Source organism: Xiphophorus couchianus, chromosome 24, assembly GCF_001444195.1.
Source record: "Xiphophorus couchianus chromosome 24, X_couchianus-1.0, whole genome shotgun sequence".
Lineage (NCBI taxonomy): Eukaryota > Metazoa > Chordata > Actinopteri > Cyprinodontiformes > Poeciliidae > Xiphophorus > Xiphophorus couchianus.
The window spans coordinates 8045478-8058771 of NC_040251.1; the positions used below are offsets into that span (position 1 = coordinate 8045478).

At 40.3% G+C, this 13294-nt stretch overlaps 1 protein-coding gene across 2 annotated transcripts in view; it reads left to right on the top strand.

Moving 5' to 3' along the window:
* The window catches only part of oprl1 (opiate receptor-like 1), a 73176-nt gene that overhangs the window by 40851 nt on the left and 19031 nt on the right, over positions 1 to 13294 (top strand). For both annotated transcript variants that reach the window (XM_028011658.1, XM_028011659.1), the window contains 3 exons: positions 6999 to 7086; positions 9001 to 9183; positions 9509 to 9599. In XM_028011658.1, the coding sequence (XP_027867459.1) occupies positions 6999 to 7086; positions 9001 to 9183; positions 9509 to 9599 (362 nt within the window). The remainder of the gene's footprint in view (positions 1 to 6998; positions 7087 to 9000; positions 9184 to 9508; positions 9600 to 13294) is intronic.

Consider the following 13294-nt stretch of genomic DNA (forward strand, 5'->3'; position numbering starts at 1 on the left):
ACTGATGAGAAAAGTCACTTCCTGCAGAGAAACGACCGGTGCTTCCTGTGGGGAAGGGATCATAGAGCAGCAGTAATAAAAAAATGGCGAGCCAGGGAAGTTAGAAGGATATAAAGATGAAGGGCCATCCACAACAATCAGGAACGAAACACCAGGAGGTGACGCTTTTTTTCACAACTTGGTGAAGGTTTGGTTTGCCTTCAGCTTTGAGAAGTGAAGGCCGGTTCCTCGAGGACTGAGGTGGTTTGTTTCAGCTGAATCTTTTTAACTCACCAGTTTCTCCTCTTGCAGTTACTTTGCCTGTTGTTAACTCTTCATTCCTGGACATTTACGGCTGATTCTGCTGCAGAGAACAAATTCATTGAGTTCAGTGTGTGTCAGTAGCTGATAATAACTTCTAATTGAGTATTTCATGCTGTTAGCGTTGGTGTACCAACGTCACAGGTTTGTGTGATTCACTTGTACTAATTATTGCCACTCCACTCTCTTATGGCCTCAATTGAGTTGTGATTGACTTAATGAAGAGAGTTTCATGTTCTGGATTGTGACAGTGTGAGTGAGGATCATGTTCCTGAACTGTGTGAGTGTGTGTGTGTGATTTAGATCAGTGTGAGGGAACTGAGGGACCTTTACGTTTAATGAGCCAGAATAAAGTGGAGCCCCTCCTATTCACGGTTCTGTATTTGTATTTACCTGTTCTATGGAACATAACGCCAAATTATCTGTGGAAAGATGTGCTAAGATGCTTTCCATTGTTCATATTATTGCATATTATGATGTATTTGAACTATTAAAAATCGGCAGTTTTAAGTGTTTTAGAGGGATTTGCAAGTGTTATTGGACTTAAGTTATTTTACCATAACATAGCTTATGAGCAACTGAAACTAAAATAATAATAATTTAAAAGAACTGAATTGTTTTTGTTAGATTTGTCAGAAATTTAAAGGTTTTGAAGGAGAGCTATTAGTGAAGATGAAAAAAAAAGCAAAAATAAAAATGTTTTCAAATCTTTAAAGATTACTAGTTGCATTTTTTGTGAAATATCTGGAAAAAATGAATAAATCAATGTAATTTCCTGGTCTTCCTTGTTCAAAGTTACAGTTTGATGTTTCTTGCTGGATAAAAAAAACATTTTCCAGCTTTGACAAAATATGTAACTCATTGAATTCAGAAAGAAGAAGGGAGGTTCTTGGCTCATGAAGGGTTGCAAATTCAGAACCAGCTGTAACAAATCAGAGAATGTTGCTGTGGAATAGGATGGATGGATGGATGGATGGATGGATGGATGGATGTTTGCCTGTTTCCATTGGTTATATAATGAAAGTAAATAAAGTGTTTTCTCAACGGAAACTTAATTCTGTAATAGTTTTTTTCTTCCTCTAACAAATTCTCAGTTTTATCATAAAGAACAAATAAATTGTATTTGGTAACAAAACTTTCTGTGATTAAATGTAAAATGAAAAGTTTGGGAGAGACACACCTTCCATAACCCAAAATTCAAAATCTGGGAATTGTTTCATTTCTGCTTTTGCAGATAAAAAGGTATTATATCAAGTCATAAACATATCCTTCTGAAATCCATCGCCCAGTTTTTAGTATAGCTTATGTTACGCTCAGGTTAAAGGTTGAATTATTAGTGCTTAAAGGTTTATTTAATTTCCCATCTCCAGTCAGCTCTATACAAAAAGCTTTGCTTAAGTAAAATAAACCATTATAAAAATAAAAAAAGGCAGCTCTGTATAAAAATCCTGGCTCTGCTGTTTGACGTTAGCATAGCGCTGTAAGTTTTATTAGTGCTGACTTCCCAGCGGCGCTCTCCCAGTGAGGCGGATTTAATCCTGCAGACTGCGTTCACAGACAACTGAAGACCTTCATTAAAGGGTCCGGAATGTCATCCAGGGAGAGCTGAGATAATACTCTATCGCGCTACCTTTTCAATACCCGGCCACTATGAGTCAGTTTATGTGATTGCCATCAAAAAAAGGCTTACATTCAAGAGCTCTTCCCCACAGAGATATACAGGAATATAAAAGGACTTGCAGTGTAGCAGGAGACAGATGAAAAGGACTTTAAGAGATTGAGTGATTAAACCACAGAAGGTTGGTGGATGATAGACAAAGCAGACAGAATAGGATTTATTTTTAAAACTTCTGTTTCTAAAGGATTTGTCAGAACTGAAAACTGCCTGTGGAGATCACTGCCTTCCCAAGACTCCTTCCTTCTAGTTTTTACACAGCTGAACTTCCTTGAGAAATTGTCTAGGAAAGTTTGAATGTTTGATGGGTTAGAGAGAACATTTTGACCCTGAAGTTAATTCACAAAAGTGCAGATGTAAAGCGACTGAATCCCTGATACTTACGTGTCCAGAGTAGTTTGATGTCCTGTGGGTAGAGTCCTGTGGGTGAAGGCTTTACCTCGCAAACCAAGCTGAGTTCTGCTGTTTTTGCACCGTACAATGGCTGCTGGAAAAGGCAAGTGCTTTGTTGTTGACTTACAATCCAGAAACCACTTGTTGTTTCTTATTTTTTGTGCAGGAGGTTCCACTTCTGCTTTTCAAAAGTGTAAGATTGAATGATTGCACATCTGTTTGCAGTCATTTTGACGTGTGAGTGTAAATGTTGAGTTGGGGGCGTGGCCAGCAGCAGCTTATTTGGATTTAAAGTGACAGAGGCCCTAAAACTGCTCCTACTGAAAGGAGTCAAAATACTGTAGGTGGAACTGAGCAGACAACAATCTCATTATTTGTGCAAAAAAATGTAATGGACTTGTTTTGTATAAACAATAGACCTATCAAGTAGGTCACCTTTAAGAAGCGAATTAAGTTTTCCTAATATTTGTTTACCAATCAATATCCTGTCTTTTTGAACAGCATTCACCTTTCTATAATATTTACATGGATTTCAATAATTAAAGTGACAGAAGTGCAAAGAATCAAAAACATACGGTGATGAAAAATATTAACACCTACAAGTGCTCCAGCTTTTTAAATCCATAAATAAAATCAACTTCATTTCATTTCTCATTTCTTTTTGGCACTAAGCTTTCTCAGTACTAAGCAAAGTTCACAGTTCCAACTGCAGCTGAATCATTAGCTGAAATTTCTAATCACCCTCAATAAAGAGAAAATGAATTAAAGGGATAAAGTCGCAAAGCACGAATATTCGTAAAATTAAAATTAGAAATGTGCTTTTATTGACAAGTCTGTTTTCAATTTGAGTGGGTGTGATACACACAAACATATACACGCAGCACACACACACACACACACACACACATTTGTGCTGGCATGTGACGGCTCATTTAAGTTGATACAGTGAAGACCGGCAACGTGTGAATTATTCAAAACAATATTAATATTTGAATCTGAACGGCTCGGATGATTAAAGAGGCATCAGATGGACCCTTTTCATCTTTCCTGCTCCCTCCCTATGCTAACGCAGAGAAGAAGCAACCTGAGAAAAAGAAGGAGAAGGCTGGCAGGGTTACATTTGGAAAGAGAAAAAGCAGGGAGAGATGGAAGTGTGATGAAGGGCGGTTAAACAGCCAGTGAGCTGTGGATGGCAGTGGAGCTGGAAAAGTAAAAAAGATCACCAGCTGAGACAAGAATATCCCACACCAGGCAAGAACTGGCTGCCTGTCTGGACTAGATTCTACAATTCAGTTTCAAAACACTTAAAGCATTATGAGCATCAACGAAAAAAATCTTTATAAGATTTGAGAATCTTTATAAGACTTTAGGAAGGCAGTTCCTAGTGAGTCATGCAACAAAAGAAATCAAAAGTTTACATGTATTTATGATTTGATTGGCCAAAACTTATAAATGGTTTAATGTTTGTTCAGTATGCTAACAACAAATGAGTCAAAACATTAGGCAAAGCAACTTAGTAAAAATAGACAAACATATAAATTTTTTCTGCTTACATTCTCTGAAGCTGTATTGATATTAGTGTGGATGAACTGATGCAGCTGGAAAGAGGGAGAAGACGGAGAGCGAGAGGCTTAAAGAAGAAAAGCCTTAATGGCTCGATAAATATTTCATGCTTCTTTTGGAAATTCCTCAACTGCAAACAGGCAGAAAATGCTGTCAGGTCTGAGTGGGGAGGAGCGGCACACTGCCGCCGTTTATCAGGAGTGTAAGTAATCTGTAATGTGTGTGAAAGGATTTGAACAGAGAGAAACATACAGTGAGCTGATATGTTAGCTGATATTCAGATTTAAATTAAATAAGCTCAGTCGAGTTATAACAAACTGCATAACTCAGTCAAACTGACTATTGTATAAACATTTAATCACTTTTAGATGCAGTAATCAGTTCACTAAGGAGTATCAGAGACATTGATTTAAGGATTTTTCTCTCTGGATTTCACTGGAGATTAAATTAATAATTTATTATCTGGACATATAAACATGTAAGGAAATTTAAGGAAAATGTTTAAAGCAGAATGATGTCAGAGAATGACATGCTTAAACCTTTACCTCACTGCTTCTGAAGTGTCTGCCTCCATAGTTTAAATTTTTTGCCTCCGTTTACCGAAAATATGCAGCTCCTGTTTGCATTTCATTTGAAATGGAAACACAGCTACAGAAGACCTGCAGAGGATAGTGAGGGGAACTGAGAAGGTTTTAGGAGGATCAGGGAGCAGAACCAGCAAACTACAAACCGTTCTGCCGAAAGCCGTTAAAATACTACCTGCTTTTATTTGTGAAATAATTTTTCATTTAATAAAAAAAAATATTTTTTTTTTATTTTTCAGTCTGTTCCATTAGTAATGTGATGTGATGCAACAACAAGATATTGACTGGAGGTATTAAAACAGTAATGGTGATGAATCTTCTTTCATACTGAGCAATGAATGTCTGCATGTTTGTCAATTCAAAAACAAAAATTTAAGCAAACAATACATAAAGAATACAGAAAATATGGGCCCAGTACCTGAAGAGAGAAAAACAAACGATTTCTGAACCAAAAAACAAGAAGAACTGTAAGTAGACAAGGAAGTCAGGATGATGGGGAGAAAGAACAGATATGGAAGTTTTGGTTGAGTAAACTCGGTCCCTTATGTTTAAAAAAGGGAGGGTGTCTGAGAAATTCTCTTAAGGAGACACAGCGTACGCTTGCAAGTCCTCAACCCGCAGAAAGAAGCAGGGAGAAATGTGCAGCTGCAGAGAAAACAAGAAAAAGAGCTGGAAGCATGGAGAGGGATGAAAAAATGCTGAAAAGGGATTATAGGAAGAGAGTGGAGAGAATGAAAAGAAGGGTATGAGCTTACATGGATTAATGAATATTAATAATACAAAAAGAGGAGAAATGAATTCAAGAAGAAGGAAAGTGAGGAATTCAAACCTTAAAAAACTGGATGGCAAAAAGAGGGAATGAGGAAATGAAGGAGGGATGGATGTAAGAGAAAAAATATTAAAAAGGACAAACAGAGTCAAAGGTGAATATAAAGAAATAGAAAAGGTTGATGATGAGAACACTTTGCTTTAACAGATCTCTATCTGTGTCACAAAGAGAAGAAATTCAAAAGTAATAAGTAAAGTCTGTCTTTGGGTAGACATAGAAAACCAAGAATAGATCCTGAGCCAAAGTCAGTGTGAGAGATATAGTAAGAGGGAAACGGGTGTGAAGAACAGCTGGAGGCCAAACTGAACAGAACTGAAGACGGTTGATGTGTTTTTTTTGTGTCAGGCTTTTTTAGAGCAGATGTTGGATCTCAGCAGATTTCTGCTGAAGGCAGTTATTGCATAATAGATTTAATGTTTCTTCACGTCAATATCTTTGTGCTGGTGAGTCATTCGGACACCGTCTCCAAGAGACACATTATTGGTGGAAAATTGTAACCACAAAGGTAATTTCCGAGACTTTGTGAGGCATTAGTAGAGCCCATTTAACCGCTGGGATGTTTCCTGACTGAGAGGTGCTGACATTAAATACAGTTTTTGTTGTGCTGCGTCGTGGCTCCAAAACGTGAAGGAAGCTTTTGGGGACCATGATGACCCACACAACCAGGCGTTCAGCCACATTTACAAATATTCTTCAGTTACTGAAGATGCATGAACGTTTTCTGGAAAATCTAGTCTTTAGTTGCAGGAAACATTTTTCTTTCATCTCCTTTTCCCAGCAGGACTCTCTCAGAGGAACGCACATTGGCAGCGCCGCAGTGCGCCTCATCAGTTGGTACATTGACACACATTAGACAAATCGTACAGAAGAGTGACAAAACTGGACTGTCCTATTCCTTCAACTTCTGATCAGGTTATGAGAAAGAGGGAGCTTTAGATAATATTAGATAATATTCACCTTTGCACTATCTGTCTAGTTTGTCCAAAGTCCTGCTTTCTTCTGCTTTGCTCTCCTCTCTTAAGCTCCGCCCACATGGGGACTGAAATGGTGATGGAGGAAAGTTGATTGTTTTCCTGCTGAAAGACCCAGTGAGGATTTATTTTCCGATTTTAGACTAAAGTATTCATGAAACTACCAAACAAGGTCACAGAACTGTTGGAAGAGCAACAGACCAGCAGCAAGACAGTTTATCCATCACAGCCAACAGCGAGTCACATGTTTATCCTTTGTTTTACAGCAGACTGTCCTGTAAAAGCCAATTCCTCACATTTACATTGGTGACATTAAAAATGAGCGATTTCAACCTGGTGTGAATCACAAGCAGGTGGTTGGCTTGTGGATGGCTGCTAGTGGTTGTTATGGTGACTAAGATGCAACTGAGCTTTAGTGGGGTTTTTTTTAATCTTTGTGGAAACATAAATGCGGGTCATGTTGATCCAAAAGTAAAGGGTCAAAGTCAGGATAATCTGACAAACACACATGGCTCCATTAAAAGTCCCGGTTATGTTGAACCAACTCCACACATTCACGTTTGTGACGTCGGAACATGACGTTAGGTTTTCCAGATGAGTGAGACATATGTTGATCCAACCTGACAGTCTGTTGGTTTTTTATGTGTGTTTCTTGTGTGTTTGTGTGTGTCGTCTTTCCTCAGATACACAAAGATGAAAACAGCCACTAACATCTACATCTTTAACCTGGCCCTGGCCGACTCCCTGGCCCTGGCCACTATGCCGTTTCAGGTAAATCAAATGATAAATAAGATTAATTATCATCCCTGGACCAAAGTTTATTGTAAACTTTGCATATACATGTGAATTTGCAAACTTTAAAATTCAGTAATATTTCAATGTTTAAAACCACCCAAGGAATGAACTTGTTTTGCAAGTTCATCCCTAACAAGAACTAGTTCTCAGTTCAGCTTAAAAAGTTCAAAACTGAATTAATTTCATCTTAATTGGAAGCTTCCTGTAATATTCTAAATTGCAAAATATATTTTGAAAATGTGAGATTTTTTGGTCATGAATAAAATCAAAACCATGACTTAGCATAATGCAGCATATAGCATTAGCATCCTGGCCTTTTCCACCTTATCTACATCTGTTTGATTCTCTCCGCTTCTCTATTGACATAAACTCCATGTTAATTTGGCCGAATTCTAAATAAAACTCGTCCCATTTACATAATTTGCTGCTTCACCTGTCAGAAAGGTTTATTCAGTCTGACTGAATAACGGCCCATTAAATTTCAGCCACTTTATGCACCATGAGGTCAGCGTTCCTCTGATAAAATACTTCATTTTATTTAAGCACCAACTGAAATAAATGTTTCTTTTGACTAATTTCAGCTTAGAAAAATATTTAGAACTCCTGCTGCCTTACTGGTATTTAACCAGTCTGTCCATTCAGGCTGTTTGGCTTTAAAGCATGCTGCTGCTAAATGTGCAGCTTGTGGTTTGGCATCGTTTTGAACTTCCATACCACACTGTTGCTTTTATAATCAAACTTCAAAACCATCCAGATTTAAAGTCTGCTCTCTTTGAGTTCTCTTTATTTTTAAATATGATGCATTTGCAAATATATTTTTGAATTACTCCACAACAGGGATGTCCAAAGTGTGGCCTGGGGGCCCTTTGCGTCCCTCCGCATGATTCAGTTTGCAGAGGTTCACGTTTCAAGAAGAGATTCATTTGAGATTTTCACAGACAAATACAGTCTTCCATCCATCCATTTGTCCCTTGTCCCTAATGGGGTCGGGAGGGTTGCTGGTGCCCATCTCCAGCTACGTTCCGGGCGAGAGGCGGGGTACACCCTGGACAGGTCGCCAGTCTGTCACAGGGCAGCACAGAGACATACAGGACAAACAACCATGCACACACACACTCACACCTAGGGAGAATTTAGAGAAACCAATTGACCTGACAGTCATGTTTTTGGACTATGGGAGGAAGCCGGAGTACCCGGAGAGAACCCACGCATGCACAGGGAGAACATGCAAACTCCATGCAGAAAGACCCCGGCCGGGAATCGAACCCAGGACCTTCTTGCTGCAAGGCAACAGTGCTACCAACTGCGCCACTGTGCAGCCCTCAAATACAGTCTTCTTAAACATTTATTCATTTATGTACAAGACAATTTTTTTATTTACTAGCAATGTTTCTGATTTTATTGATTAACCCAGCAACCATCATCAAAGCTTTGTTGCCAAAAAAGATAAGAATAAACCCAAAAACATTTAACACATTAATACCCTGTTTATATTTTGGATCACAATAATTTACTGATTATTTTTCTACAATAATTTGATTACTCTGCTATATTAAAATATTGTCTAAGAGATAAAACAACAACAAATATCTTGAGAAATAAATCTTTTCAGTTTTAATTTAAAAAAATGTAACTTGATAATTTTGGACCTAATGGCAAAAAGTTTTGACAGCACTGCTAACTCATAAAGCGCCTCAGAGTTGTCCACTTTTTCTAACTTACTTCTGAACAATTTGTCAAACTTCTTCTAATTTTACCAAAAGCGTGCAAAGCAGTGACGACCTGTGATTCATTACAAATTTCAAATAAAATTTAAAAGATTAATTTATCTTTCTTGGTGCTTTTTAAATTCAAAAACTGAATTTTATGTGCTATGTTATTTGTCTCCAGGGCACCGATGTTTTCCTGGGCTTTTGGCCTTTTGGAAACGCTCTCTGTAAGACTGTGGTGTCTTTCGACTACTACAACATGTTCATCAGCACCTTCACTCTGACGGTAATGAGTATGGACAGGTATGTGGCCGTCTGCCACCCCGTCAAGGCGCTGGACATGAGGACGCCCCACAAGGCCAAGGTAAGACCGATGGATCCCAAAGCGAGATATTTACCCTTTCAAACACTTCACACCTCATTCCACATCTGTGAAAAGACAACATACTGTACATCAGGTCAGATGTTAAGAGTTGACTGAGTTCGATGAATGAGGATGTGCTTATAAAGAAACTGACTTGGCTTGCTGAAGTCCTACTGAACAAAATGTCAGGATGTGAATGAACCCAGGAAATCTAATGCACTCAGAACTCATATTAAAAACATTTCATGCGTTTCAGATGTTATCTTTAACTTTGAAGAAACTCTGAACCCAGAATTCACTGTGTTCTGTGTTGTTCTGTCTCTAGGTGGTGAATGTCTGCGTGTGGGTGTTGGCCTCTGCCGTTGGTGTCCCAGTAATGGTGATGGGAAATGTGGAGGTGGTGGGGGAGGACAACAGTAAGTACACGATAAACACCAGAATCCATAATCAGGCTTCCTGGTCATCAGAGGTTTGTTGCATAAAGTTTTTTAAGCCTCCGGTCGGTTGGTTGATCAAGGTTTAAAATCTGATCAAAATAAAGAGATGCATGGTGTAAATGTTGCTCTTCTTCTAATCGAGGATGCACTGTGTGTGCGAACACTGAAGGTTTAACAAATGGATAAAGCTAAGATCAATCAAACTTTAGGATGGGAAATTGTGCAAGGTTGCATTGTTCACCAGCATTTCCTGAACATGCATAAAACACAAGAGTCTTGTTTCTTGTTTTCTCATTCTTATTTCATACTCGTCATAGTTTCCTTTGCAATGGAATGAATCTGGGAACATCCATGCAATTTTCCCCATTTTTATATTTCACACTTTAAGAAATTACATAAATTACTTTCTTATATCGAAAGAACTTTGGTTACTGCTGTAATGCAGCAAAACAGAGGTTTCATGTTAGTGTGATCAGAATAACTGTAATGGCTGAACAAGAGGACCTGAAGTGACTACCAGACAGGGAATAAATGGAAAGATTTTATTTGGTTGTTCTTCTGCATTGCAAGGGAGAGCTTAGTGTTAGTGAAGATGCCAACAGAGGATCACTAACTCAGGGAAACTCTAATCCAGTGTGAGATGGAGAGACCTCCATCTTTAAGCAACCCTCTTCTGCTGTTTGGTGTCACTGTGCCATAGAGTAATTCAGGACAGTTGAATTACACTCAACTCCCAAAGGTCCCACAAAGCGACAAGTCTACCACAGGTTTACAGAGGTTGGTCCAGCGTCAGGTGAGCGTCGCTGTCTGAAATCAGTCCATAAAGGACGGGTCCATGCAGACTCTCAAGCCTGCAAGTCGATGCACACATGGAATGTAGAAGGGGAGAAAATCTAAAAGGTAAAAACAAACAGTAGCATTGTAAGGAATGCTGGATGTGTGGACTCATACTGTGGACGTCAGTAGCTGGAAACAGTTTTAAAAGCAGGAAGTGGTGGTGATTGGCAGGTGGACTGGATAAGCTTGATTTACTTGGAGAGCGTGAGTGAACGGCGAGATGGAAACAAAATGGCAGATCATTACACCAACAACTCTTTTGAGCCAAATTAAAACTATTCCACTGTCTTCACAACCATCCAAACGTTGGTGGATTGTATCAAATTTGGGAAATTTTATTGTTATGTTGCTGCAGTTAGTAACCCCCATGTGGTGGTTTCTGCTCCTCCACCATCAGTTTCGGTCCTGCAGAGGAGGAGAACACAACATCAGGATCTCAATCAGCAGCATTCAGGAAAGGACTTTTCTTTGTGGATTTCTCAATGTGCAGTCAGAAGCAATCATTCGCAAAATCCCTAAATTCTGTTTTTAGATCTTCATAAAACTTTCATACAGTCACACAAACCTGCAGTTTTTTTTTTTTACAAGCTGAGCTGTGACTGTTGTGTTACACCTTACTGCCTGGATATATTTAGAATTAAAATAAACATTCATGTTTTGCTGCCAAACTGATTCTAAATTCAGAAGATATTCATCATTTCAAAATTGTACCTAAAACAGATTTGAATTTGTGTATTTAGGATACAAACCGGCTAAATTAGGCATCTTAACTCCAACCAAAACATTACTGCAAAGAGCTTTCAGTGTGAAACTTGATATGTTGAGTCTGCAACAGACATTAGCAACATGGACACCAGAAATGTCACAAAACTTGTCTTGGTTTGGAGGCAGATTCTTTGCCTCTCCATGAGATCATCTGGGTCTGGCTGATTTGCCTGTTTTGTTTTGGTGAGGTCTTGGTCGGGTGTGTCGGGTCGTAGTGACCAGCTGTCAGACTGCGTGTCCAAACGTTCCTTCAGAATCAGTCTGCCTTCGTCAGGTTTCACTCCATACTGCTCCGTTTCACATGCGCTGCTCTTCTGAGTGAGCTGGTTTGAATTTATTATGCCTGATCAAGATGCAAAGCGTTGCACAGATCTGTCCAATGTTTTATGTATGTGCTGCTGGAGAAGGTGGTTGTGGAACAAGTTCATTTCGCAGAGTGCTTCAGGATGTGTCAGCTGAGTGATCTTGTGTTGTCACTTTTGCAGCTCAGAGCAGGTTCACCATAAGTTCACCATTAAAACCGTCTTAGCGTTTGGTTCAGAAAATACAGTCCACTTCTGGATGCTTCTTTTATTCATTTTGCTGCTCTCCATATTTTGTAAAGCAGCAACTCAAACTTTTTGCTTTTATTGTCTTTTTTTCAGCTGTGTTTTACTTGCTGCTGCAACCCTTCACACTTTTATCCAGATGCTGATGCATACTGCAGCAGCTGCTGCGGGCTGTCAGGTCCCTGTATGACCGGTGTCAGAGTCTGGTCCGCATTGCCGGCAGTAAGTCGGGCTTCTTTCCGTTGAGGGTTGGACTTCGCCAGGGCTGCCCTTTGTCACCGATTCTGTTCATCACTTTCATGGACAGAATTTCTAGGCGCAGCCAAGGTGTTGAGGGCATCCAGTTTGGTGGCCTTAGGATCTCATCTCTGCTTTTTGCAGACGATGTGGTCCTTTTGGCTTCATCAGGTTGTGATCTGCAGCTCTCGCTGGAGCGGTTCGCAGCCGAGTGTGAAGCAGCTGGGATGGGGATCAGTGCCTCCAAATCCGAGGCCATCATGGTCTTGAGCCGGAAAAGGGTAGAGTGCCTTCTCCGGGTCAGGGGGGGTGTCCTGCCCCAAGTGGAGGAGTTCAAGTATCTCGGGATCTTGTTCACGAATGGGGGAAGAAGGGAGCGGGAGATCGACAGACGGACTGGCGCAGCGTCTGCCGTCAAGCAGTACTGGTCCGTCGTGGTGAAGAGAGAGCTGAGCCAAAAAAGCAAAGCTCTCGATTTACTGGTCGATCTACGTTCCCACCCTCATCTATGGTCATGAGCTTTGGGTCATGACCGAAAGAACGAGATCGAGGATACAAGCGGCCGAAATGGGTTTTCTTCGTAGGGTGGGTGGGCTCTCCTTTAGAGATAGGGTGAGAAGCTCAGTCATCCGGGAGGGACTCAGAGTAGAGCTGCTGCTCCTTCACATCGAGAGGAGCCAGTTGAGGCTCGGGCATCTGGTCAGGATGCCTCCTGGACGCCTCCCTGGTGAGGTGTTCATGTCCCACCGGGAGGAGGCCCCGAGGAAGACCCAGGACACGCTGGAGGGACTATGTCTCTCGGCTGGCCTGGGAACGCCTCGGGATTCCCCCGGAGGAGCTGGAAGAAGAGGCTGGGGAGGGAAGTCTGGGCCTCCCTTCTGAAGCTGCTACCCCCATAACCCGACCCCGGATAAAGCGGAAGAAAATGAATGGATGAAGGAGGTATGAAAAGCTAAATTTAACACAAATGCATAGTTAGTGTTTCTCATCAAAATAAAAAAAAACTACATGATGCAAAAATTTGGTAAAGACAATCAGTCAATCAATTTTTTAACCATAATCGTTTCCACTAAGTTTTTGGTTCCAAACACTCAGGCAGATGAGCCCAACTGATCAGAACTCTGAATATGAAGTAAGTCCTTTCGTTTCGTTTTTGATTGTTTGCTGGCGCTGGTTTGTTTTGCTGAATGAAAGTCTTTGGAAAGCGATAGAGAAGACCCACATCTGTGTCAAACCGGCAGGCAGCTGTAACTTCCTCCAGGCTGCAGGCAGTCAGACGATGTTGAG